The sequence below is a fragment of the Chenopodium quinoa genome, unplaced genomic scaffold (assembly GCF_001683475.1).
Source record: "Chenopodium quinoa cultivar QQ74 unplaced genomic scaffold, ASM168347v1, whole genome shotgun sequence".
In the NCBI taxonomy this organism is placed as follows: Eukaryota; Viridiplantae; Streptophyta; class Magnoliopsida; order Caryophyllales; family Amaranthaceae; genus Chenopodium; species Chenopodium quinoa.
In genome coordinates, this window is record NW_018745675.1 from 3,227,258 (window position 1) to 3,239,164 (window position 11,907).

Here is an 11,907-nt window from a genome sequence, read left to right on the forward strand (position 1 = left end):
GGCTTGCATTGTCAAATTATGAAGCTATACTATGATCTTGTTGATTGGACACCTTCAACAGGTACTCATACAAGTAATTAATGGTGCCTACTGACTTTGATAGAATTTTTTCATTTGCCTTTAATTATTTTATGGTAATCTATATTTGCTCAAGGTCTTTTGGTTGTAAAATTTGGTAATCACTATAACTTGCTCTTCATTATTTTGTGAATTTGTAGTTGTGGTGATTGATTGTTAATGCCCAAAGCTGCCTTTCGATTGAATGGAGAAGCTTGTAAGTATTTAGACCAGTTGGCTCTTTCTGTCTTTCACTGAAAACTCATGATACAACTTCACTTTTTTAATATCCTTCCTGAATTTTCTGTTATGTACTCTCTCTACAAGACTACAACTATGGAAAGAATAGGATGATAAAATGTGTGTAAAATAAATGAATTTAGCCTATATGCATTTTGTACCCTGTTGAAAATTTTGGACTTCAACAAAGTATTACCTTTTCTTTTGCTTTCATAAATTCATTCCCCTTAATTGCACTTTGCTCATTTTCCCATCCTAGCTGTATTATTGCTCTATACAGAATTGCTGCTCAAAGTTATATTGTAAAAATAATAGGTGATGAATTGATCCTGCCAGGTCTTAAAATGTGAATATGTTGTTTGTGGAGCGATTGTTACTCATGCCGAGGTAAGAAAGTAAAGGACTTGATTATTGTTCTTGTTAAAATGGTTTATACAATTTTTCTATAAAATTTAGATGTCAATTTGCATAAAATATCTGAGAACACAGGATACGATAATTTAGCTAAAGTTGAGGTTGAAGATATTGAAAACGAAGTAAATTCTGCTGTTATTTGCTACTTCCTTGAGGCTAATCTTCTAAATGTGTTTGAAAATTATATTAAATTCATTTTATGATTTGCCTATATTACTTATTATTTGCTTTTGTTTTTTTAGTATTTTTCTTTTGTGAGGAAAGCTTATCTAAGTTCCTTCTCTGTATAATAGGGTTTGATGTAACGGAGATTTCAGAGGATAGCCAAGACGATCTTGAGGGATTGGATGCCTCGGCGTCACATATTGCAAATCTATTGTCAACAGAGCCTGCTGATGGTAACAGTCTGAACTTTGCACAGCTAGAATATATTTAGCAATAATATGATAAAACTTTATGACAACAATAAATTTATAACAGCTTAATTATTTTTATTTACTAGTGTAATCCAACCAGAATACAATACAAATGTTTGTGAGTTTCATTTTACACCTGCTGTTAAACTGATTTCTTTTTCTAGGCATCTTTTTCCTTTTGTTGCAAGAGCCTTTTTCCTTCTGGAGATGATTGCTAAGTAGGTATCTTTTTTATGCTGTTGGTTCTGCAGAAAACATTTGAAGAATATACTGACAGAACTGCTTTTGAGAGGCCACTCACCAGTGGTGTTGCCTATGCATTGAAAGTTACTCACTCTGAGAGGGAGAAATTTGAAAAGCGTCAGGGATGGAATATAAAGAAGATGGAGCACGGGGATCAGACTCTTGTACAAGATTTTGATCCTGCAAAGATGGATCCTGCACCCATTCAAGATGAATATGCACCTATTATATTCTGTCAAAGAACAGTAGCTCATATTGTCTCTATAGACAGGATGTCTGGAAAGGTATGTTCTTCAATTATTGAGGGTTCTTTGTTTATAAGGTAACATGTTTGATGAATTTCTATCTCTATTAATGTCATTCCTGGCAGTCTAGTGTGTATTGTGAAATCTGTAAATGTAATTTAATGAGAGTCAAGTTAGAAATTCCTGTTCTAAATCTATTTGTGACGAGCAACTTTGCTGGAGTTAAATATATTTTTTGAGGAATCTATCCTGAGTCTCCTTTTGATTATGTATGGAAATTTATCTGTAATTAATATGACTCTCTCTTAAATTATGTATGGATACATATCTGTAATCAACTTTTTTCCAATTCAGTTCATCGTATATATGTTGGAAGCGTTTGGAAGCTTATCGTTTCCATTTTTCACACTTGGCTCAAGCTTTTCTTTCCTGAAACCTTTCATTTATCAGAATTGAATCTATCTGAGCTTATTGTCTTTGTGCAGTTCCTTGCTACTGTGTCCCATGAAATTAGAACGCCCATGAACGGTGTTTTAGGTAAGAAGGAATTTGACATAGAGTATATTCTGTATTTGATTAGTTTTTGCTATCTATGTTGGATCTGAATTTTGGCCTTTGTTTTAGGTATGCTGCAAATGTTGATGGATACTGATCTGGATGCTGATCAACTTGATTATGCCCAGACAGCTCATGCCAGCGGAAAGGATCTCATTTCCATTATTAATGAGGTTCTTGATCAGGCCAAGATAGAATCAGGCCGGCTTGAGCTTGAGGCAGTGCCCTTTGATTTGCGTAATATCCTAGACAATGTTGTTTCTCTATTCTCGGGAAAGTCTCGGGAAAAAGAAATTGAAGTATGATCAATTACTTAATCATGTAGAAGTTAATTTTTTATCCAAATTTGTGAGTGTAATTGAGTCCTAATTTTTATTTCCTTATTCATTGTTGGCAGTTGGCTATATATGTATCCAATAAGGTACCTGAGATTCTGGTTGGAGACCCTGGGCGATTCCGGCAGATAATAACAAATCTTGTTGGTAATTCAGTAAAGGTTAGTTTGCTAGCCTTATAAATAATTCTTTGCCTCCTTTCTTGTTTGTTCTTCATAATAGTGTAGTTAGGTGTGGAGCTGTGGTCTGTGGATGTCTAGCTTGTCAAATTCGAGGGCTAAATTTGGCCTGGTTGTGTGATAACCAATAGGTTCTTACAAATAATTTCTTTTCATTGGAAGTATATGCCTGTTAAAAATTATTCATTCTGTGAAGATCTCCACATTTTGAAATTTGTAACTTATTTTTGTGTGGTGCATGTATACAAAAGCCTATTTTTTGGGTGAATATTTAATTTCTTAATACACTTACTCTACAAACCTTTTGCATAGTATAGACGAGTGAGATTAATATGCACTTTGATCATCCTGGTATCTTTGTGAACATGTGAAGTATGTAGAGCATCTGAGCATGCTCGATTCTTGTCTACTCCTTCAATGTGACCATTTGAACAATAGGCAGAAAGAAGATGCTTGAAACTTTCGATGTGAAATGCATAAATCAATGTGGTTCATTCAAAGATAGATCTGACAAACATTTTCTGGTTGCAGTATTCGGCTGACCGCCTTTGATACTGTCAAGAGTCTAGTTGCTGCAAGTGAGAAAGAGTTTCAGAGTATTGTTGAGGGAAACCGTAAGGAGGCAAAAGCAAGCTCAGCTCATTGAACGTTTGCTAGCTGTTGTTGGAGTATTTCTTAATTCAAGCTGTTGTTTTCCTATTTTGTTTTGAAAGTTAACAGAAAAAATGAAAAAATGTAACTCTATATATATGTTAATGTTTATATATCAATTTAAGTGAAAAAAACGCAATTTTTTTTTTTTTTTTTTTGGGGTATTTTTGGCACCGGTTTTGTCCAGAACCGGTGCCAAAAGTTTTTTAAAATTTTTTTGAGACTATTGGCACCGGTTTTAGGCAAAAACCGGTGCCTAAATGGGGGTTATACTCACCGGTTCTTGCTTAAAACCGGTGCCAATAGTGTTGATAATAAAAAAAAATCCCGCGTTTAAAGCCAAAAAAAAAATTGAGATTGAGGTGACTGATGTTAGGATTGTTTATGGTTTGCCAATGGGAGATATTATTATAATTGAAGCAAAATCTAACAGAGCTAGTGACGATTATGGTTTTTCATGAAAAAGTGGAGACAAACATGGCAAGGGAAAACACCTTCTGTAAACTAAATTATTTTCCAATAAACAAGTGCTAGATTTAAAAACCACAGGCCAACAGAAGTAGATTTTATCACTAACTTTCTGGTAGTTGTGGTGAATTCTCTGATGAAGTGTATTTCAAAAAACCAATGCTATTGCAAGTTTCCGTATTCAATGATGGACAAAGAAAAGTTAAGAAACTTGAATTGGTGTCAGTATGTTTATGACTCTCTCATGAGCTCTCATGTTACATGGAGAAAGCATGGAAGCAAAGGATTTTACAATGGACCACTGCAATTTCTGATGGTAAGTTCATTACGAACAATGCTACTTTATTAAATGTTCATTTGCATAACAAGAAATGTTCATTAACTAAATATTAAATATTTATTTTGTCAAATATTTATCATCTACTATATCAAATGTTCATTTGCATTATAATAAATGCTCATCAACAATGGCTTTGTTGCAGTTGTTCTACTTTGACAGAGTTCAAAGGTTGAACAAAAAACAACCAAGAACAATTCCAATCATTTCTTGTTAGATAAAAGATATGGCACTTGAAAGGATAAAAACAGAAAACGAGTTGAAGTTTGGATATGGTAAAGTCCTTCCAAGAATAGAAGAAAAACCTGAAGACAATGCTGAGGTTCATAAATGTTCATTCATATATAATGAAATGTTCAATATTAAATAATAAAATGTCTCATATGGTTTTTTATATGTTCTGTATATGATAGGTCTTTATGAATGATTTTGTAACATTGGTTAATGAAGTTGGTGGGTCTTTGTCAAAACTTTCTTCAAAATTGGTTAAAGCAAAAGAAATCTTCCTTGATAATGATTTGGTGAAGAAGGTAGATGAAGTGTTAGGAAAGATGGCACGAGAACAATTTTTTCAACCAAGATGAAGAAATATATAGTTTAGAAGATTTCTTGAATGCCATTGCACAAGCTGAGAGGGAACTATTAGAGGCAAGCGAGAGAGAAAAAAGGGAAAAAGGAAAGGAGAAGGAATATGATATAAAGAAAGCTTTCAATTTGGGCTGCAACTTAACTCCCCCATCTCCAACCAATGGTAAACATGCATATTTAAAACTTGTGTACATAAATATTGCATTAAAACTTATATTAATTTTGAATTTCTTTGAACACAGAAGCACAAATTAATCTTGTAGCCACAACTTCAACAACAACTGATGCAAGTATTCCTTTCAAGCCTGAAAAAATTAAGTAATAATTCTCAATAACATATATATGTACATTTATGAAAAGTATAATGTTCATTTATAAAATAATTTCAGAAAAAGTTGTGGAATCAATTCAAACAGAACCTCCAAAGACTATTGGTATAATGCTCAATTATAAAACCTTTTATGTTCATTTATAAAATTTTATCATATTCATTTACATATTTTGACAACAAGGGTTTTTTTTTCATTAATTGAATAAAAAAAAGATGATGAAGCAGAAAATGATCAACCAAATACACCAACTGAGCAAGAAGAGGATCTAACTGGAGAAAAAAATGAAGAATTGCTTACCAAAATTTTATCCCCACAACCATGCCCAAGAATTAAAGATGTACTCAATGACAAAGACAAGGAGCATGGACAGGGGTAAAAACAAAATACTTAAAGATCTATGTTGTAGTAATCGATATGTATTATAAAGTAATTGAATATTTTAAGTTATTTTGGTTGGAAACAGTTTATGGTTATGAAATTATAAATTAGTAATGGACATGTAGTATATAATCAGAAGATGTTTATTTTGGTTTAAAACAATTAAAGTTATGTACTTTATGCATTTTAATCTAAATGTGTTATTATTATTTTAAGGTGTTCATGTTTCACGATGTTCTTTTGAAAAAGAATGATGTTAATTTTATTTTTATTACTCTTTATTACTAACCTTGATTAATATTTCGGTGAACCCCAGAGGAAAGATTTATACTCTTCAAATCTCAAAAAAAGGTAAATGGTCATTCCATATATACATATTGTTTTTTATCATTAAACTAAATAATCATTCATAATATATGTTATGTTCAGTGAGACAAAGAAGAATTTGGAAGAGAAAAACAATAACTCAAAAAAAGTTGAGGTAGAGAAGATTCAGATTGTCAAACAGCCAACAAAGAAAAGGTAAATGTTCATTTCATATATATAAATGCCTAATGTTCATTATCATTAAACTAAATGATCATTCATAATTCACAATTTATTCAGTGACTCAGAAAATACTTTGGAAAGCAAAATCTCAAACAAAGCTGAGAAAAATAAAATTGAGAATGCTAAACAGCCTGAAAAGGAAAAAGAGAAAAGGTATAATTTTTTATTTACTAATATTTGTTCATTATATATAAATGATCATATTTGTATAAATAAATGTTCAAATTAACTCTGAACTATGTCCCATGAATACAAAAGACCATAGAGGGAAACCCCAACTATTCCTCTTGCTTTTCGATCTACGTACATGGTCAAGTACAAAAATTTGTTCAAAGATGAAGTAACAATGAACAAACTTGTAACTGACTTTGCTTTTAGTGGAAAAGATCAAAGGTAAACATCATTTACTTATAGTATAAACTAAGGAAAATGTGCCAAGAATAACACCACCTTTCAACGGTTTTCCAAAAATGGAACGACCTTTAGGTTATTTCAAAATGGAACGACCTTTGACACATATCCGCCATAAATGGAACAAAAAACCGGTAACTTGCTTTAAAGGTTACATTTTCCACGTGTTGTGTTATCATTTGTTAAATATTGTATTTTTAACATTTTAACATTTTTTAAATATTAATGGTTTTAATTTAAAAAAAAATTAAAAAGAATTAAAAATTAAAATATAAAATATTAAAAAAAAAATCCCTTTACCCAGCCCCTCCCCCTTTCACCAGAAAACACCTGCCCCCTCCACCAGACTCCTCACCGGAAACCCCATTCCCCAGATCTTATCCCTGTTTTCAGCCCCATTCCCCTTCCCGTCCCCGTTTTCGGTTCCCCCTCCCCTTCCCATCCTTGTTTCCGACCCCCCATCCCTTTCCCATTTCCGTTTTCGGCCACCCCTTCATTTCCCGTTCGTGATTTCGACACCCCTTTCCCTCCCTTTCCGCGATTTCGGCCCTCCTCCCTTCCTCATCCTTAATTACGGCCCAACTCCTACCTCATCCTCAATTTGCGCAACCTCCATCCTTTCCCAATAGGTTAGGGTTTCGGGGAAATGGGTTTCGATAAGGTGGTTTTGTGGCAATATAATATGACTTTATTTATAAGCCCAATTACTTACGCGATGGGGCAAAAAGATAGTATAGTAGTTTTTTCTCCCTTTTGTTCTAATGGAGGTTGACACAAAATAATGGCTCCAACCTGTTCCTCTGATCTCGTAAACCACAAAAAAGTAAGATTTTCTTTCTTTATTTAAGCTCCGCGCATTCTCGAAGAGCTAATTCTTTTCTTATAATTTATCACACTAATATAGACAATACGATTAATCGATGGGATCTTCTAAATATAGATAAGAATTCTAAAGATTTGATGTCCATTAATACAGATAATAATCTTAATGAAGTGATAATGAGACTATATATCGATGGAGATAGTGAGGGTAGTAACCATCGATTCGAGCATATCTTTAATATGAATATGAATCTATAAATCACCATTAAATGCCCTACTGAGATAAGAAGTATGATTTTTTCTATAAAAAAGACAAGAAGCACTATATGATTGGTGAGAAGACAAATGCGTGGGGGACCCCTCTACCGCCGGCGTCTATCTCCTGTCAAGTATGCTTTCCAAACATAGACTACGTACAAGGTAGTACTCTTGGAAAGATAGAATCTCACCGGCCAAAAAGTGTGTCTAATAGCTCTCTCTTGAAAGCGCTTCGATTGCTAATGCTTTCCCGGCTCACTAATTGGCCTCCTTCAAACCTTCTTCTCGACTCGTCGCGAGCGCGAGAGGAAGCTGTTGTGCCTTACGTGCCCTAGTGTAAAGCTTCCACATTAGGCCAAAGCGTTGGATCTCAGGTTCGACGTAAAGAACCAAGCTGACCTACCTCTATCACTAAAGTATACCCTAAGATGTAAAAAATCTTTAGGTACTAAAAAGTATTGAGGTCCCGATGGAAAGTGAATTCCAAAGAGTGAGATATATGCTCTTTTAAATGAACGAATAATTGATTTGATCGAAAAGTACGAAGGATATTTGGTTATTAGAGTCACAATCCGAGTCTTTTTGGAGACTAAATTAAAGGAGGCGCAATATCTCTCTGCCGAGGTTAGGGAAAAGATCCTTATCGAATTCTTAAAGGTTCGATATTAACGGATATCAATCCAAGAAAGGCAAAAGTTAAGGTTAATGGTTTTGATGTCATTTTTGGGGAAGGGTTGCGGGGTTGTTTTCGGAAAGGAGATAGGGCCGGAAATGGGGAAAGGAAGGGGATGTGGCGCCGGGAATGGGGACGGGAAGAGGAGGGGGAATAGAAACAGGGATGGGAAGGGGAAGGGGGGTCGGAACAGGGTTGGGGCTAATGGAAACCGATGAAATGGAAGGGAAAGGGGGGTTAGTTTTTTTAATTTAATTTTAAGATTTTTTTTCATTTTTTTTTAAAAAAAATAATAAAAATAAATTGACCAATGATATTGTGACACGTGTCACATGTAACCTATTAAACAGGTTACTAGCAAGTCACATTCCATTTATAGCAAATGTGTGTCAAAGGTCGTTCCATTTTGAAATAATTTGTTTTATTCTGGGAAGACCGCATAAGGTGGTATTACTCATGGCAAATTTTCCATAAACTAATTAATATTTTAAATTATAACATTATGTTCGTTGTAAAATAATATAATTTTAAACATGAAAATTTTGTAGTGAACTACTATATTACGATGGATTGAATCTGAACAATAGGGCAGAGATGAAAACTCAATAAGGAGATACACTAGTAGTTAATTGTGTAATTGATTCATGGGCCACAATACTTGATAAAAAAAGGTCAAAGAACAAGATCTACTTCTCATCATTTCCACATGTAAGTTTTTTATTATAATGCAACATATGTACATTTATATTTTGAGTATCTTGTTTAATTGATCTTAAAATGGTCATTTGCATTATACTAGATGATTTATATTGAATTCATTTATATTCATACACAAATGCAGCAAATTATGTGTGCAAACACCATTTTTCCTGAAGGATCAACAATGGAGCTTAGACTTCAATACTTCAGAGAAAGAATTGAAAATAAATTGAAGTTATATCAAAAGCGTTGTTGGATATCATCAGGTATTAATAAACAAAATGGATTTACCATATGTTCATTTACACTAATGAAAATGTACAATAACATTGTCAGTTATGTACAAATTTTTTTTCCAGTGGCCATATCTACACATTTCTATCTTCTATGCATTGATCATATCAATGAGAAAATGCATATCATTGACAACAGAAAACTTCCACAGCATGTGACAGTTGCTACAAAGTATCTTGATCAACCACAATAGGTGGTAAGTAAAATTAATACTATTTCTACTTGAAAGTAATAAATTTATGAGTATATTTTTTAATATTTAGTTATATATGTTGCCGTTAAAAGGATTTGTAGAATACTTGAAAAAATTGGGATATGAAGATGCAAATTCTATTGAGAAATATAAAGTGGTTTTGGGGAAAATGAAGTAGAGGAGCCGAGGAGCAATGAATATTACACAAATTGCGGAGTATACATTATGAAACATATGGAAACTTTTACTGCTGATCCAAATGAAGAATGGGTTTGTGACTTAAAAGCAAACAATGTAAGTAAATTTCAATAAGCAAGGAATATTACTTGGTGCTCAATTTGTAACACATAATGTTCATTTGTATAACAATTAATGTTCAAGTTGATGATAATTTGTTTCCTTAAACAGGTAGACCAAATCAGAAGGCTGAGGGTACAATACACTGCTCAACTAATGTTGTACGAAGTAAATAAGCAGTCTCAAAATAATAGAAGAGCAGTAAGAAGATTTGCAATGGCTTAATACAATATGTTCACGTATGGAAAAATATATAATCATACATGTGTGATGAATTTTATAGACATTATTTGTTAACAGAATAATTGTATCTTGGTTTTTAAAAAATTTTAAGATTTTAATATTGATAGATATTAAATTTTTACATAATTATTCTAACATTATACATGAAAACTGCGAATTTTATATAAAGTACTATGTTTATCAAATTTGATCATTTTCAAATATAAATGATCACTTTTGAAACCTTATATATTTACTTAGAGAACAATGTTAAAACTAATGATCATTTACAAAAATAAATGATCTTTTTGAGATACTGTGTAATCATTTTGACAAACTTAATTATTCACTTATTGAAAAGATAAAAACTAATATTTCAATAATAAGAATAGTATTTAATAGCAAAAGGTTCATAGTATATACTACATCAAAATAAAAACACTTGAAGCAGCTTGAAAATCTCTTTAAAATTGAGACAATTGAATATGTTGATAGTCGTAAAATTAAATAAGTTGTATACTGATTTACTCTCTTATTTAACTATTAAGCAATCTCTTAGCCACGTTTGTATTAAAAAAAGCTAACAACGTATCATACTTGGTTGAAATCTGTGCAGAACCACCTTGAACATTTCTTGAAACACTAAGAGCAACTTGAACATTTTTTGGAACACTAGGAGCAACTTGAACATTTCTTGGAACATTTGAAGGATTTTGAACATTTCTAGGAATTTTAGGAGGAGCTTGAGCACTGTTTTGAATAGTAGTAGCTACCTGCATAACTGTGGGAAATTGTACATTTCTGGATTTCTTTGGTGGATTATGAGCATTTATTGGAATAGTAGCAAAAACTTGAGCATTTGTAGGAACTGTAGCAGCATCTTGAGCAATCGCAACACCTTGACCAACATCAAAAATTTTACCCTGATACACAAATGATCAAATTCAAGACACTTAATGAACTTATATGAAAATAAAAGGTAGATGAATAATATTTCACCTTCACAATAGAGGATATATCTGGATCAACAGAAATGTTTGATTGCATATTTCTCCATATTCCTTTAATAAAATAAGAAAAAATCAAAGTTAAATAATGCAAACATAAATGTACAACTGAAAATAAATAATTAATCATTTACATAATACCTATTCAAAGTCATTTGAAACACTATGATCTGATACTTTAGAAGAAGAAGGAATATCTTCTATAACAGCTGATTTTTTATTACCAACCTTGAATAAAAAATAAAAAAATAAACGTTTTAAATATTACTGAAATTTAATAAACACAAAAATAAATAAAAAAATAATAAATCAACATTTACATGACCAGGTGGATTTTTAGTCACAATTAACTAATTGGGATCGGTAAAAGAATTATCATAGGAGATAGGACACCCATTCTCATCCAATTCTTAAGGTAAAACAAAAATGTTTAATTATTTGGCAAGAATGATCAACCACAACAACATAAATGTTCATTATTACCCGAGCAACTGCTTAACCTTTAGCCCTTTTATTAGGAGTGTATACTGTCTTTTTCTTCATCCACTGACCCTTGGCTTTGTTTTAGCCTTCTCTAAATTTCTCTTAAGCCTATAATTCCTCTCACCAGTAGGCCTTGATTTTGGCGAATTCTTAACTTCATGATCAACAATTTCAATACCTTCAACGAGCTCACTAAAATTAATGGGACTTGTAACACTCTCAATCTTTTCTTTTAAAAGATTGAAAAAACATTTAACCTCTGCTCTAGCATTCAAAGAGTGTTGACAACTTGTTACCACCTTGACAAGTTTCCTTAGTGTTTGTGCCCTCCAAACACTTGTAGATACAACATTAGACTTCAATGTAGGTTCATCAAGACCATGACTACACATGGCAGCCTTAGTCCACCTCTTAACTATATACTCATCTAGAATCTTATGAATACAATTCATGTGATAAATTCGAAGAGCATGAGAACAAAGAAAACCCATCTCAAGAAAAAAAACATGCATGTACAACATATTGCATGTGTTTCTTTATTAAAAACAACTTCATGCTTGA

General features: G+C 32.5%; 2 protein-coding genes across 2 annotated transcripts; both read left to right on the forward strand.

Moving 5' to 3' along the window:
• Positions 1–618: 618 nt before the first annotated feature.
• Positions 619–2,220, forward strand: LOC110717219 (histidine kinase 2-like). The gene is made up of 3 exons (XM_021895871.1): positions 619–1,109; positions 1,379–1,654; positions 2,101–2,220. Exons 1-3 carry the CDS (start codon positions 1,059–1,061, stop codon positions 2,218–2,220), a joined length of 447 nt encoding a protein of 148 aa, XP_021751563.1. The 5' UTR covers positions 619–1,058.
• On the forward strand, positions 2,221–3,446 carry LOC110717249 (histidine kinase 2-like). The gene is made up of 3 exons (XM_021895909.1): positions 2,221–2,469; positions 2,568–2,666; positions 3,216–3,446. Exons 1-3 carry the CDS (start codon positions 2,242–2,244, stop codon positions 3,234–3,236), a joined length of 348 nt encoding a protein of 115 aa, XP_021751601.1. The 5' UTR covers positions 2,221–2,241; the 3' UTR covers positions 3,237–3,446.
• The last annotated feature ends 8,461 nt before the right edge of the window (positions 3,447–11,907 follow it).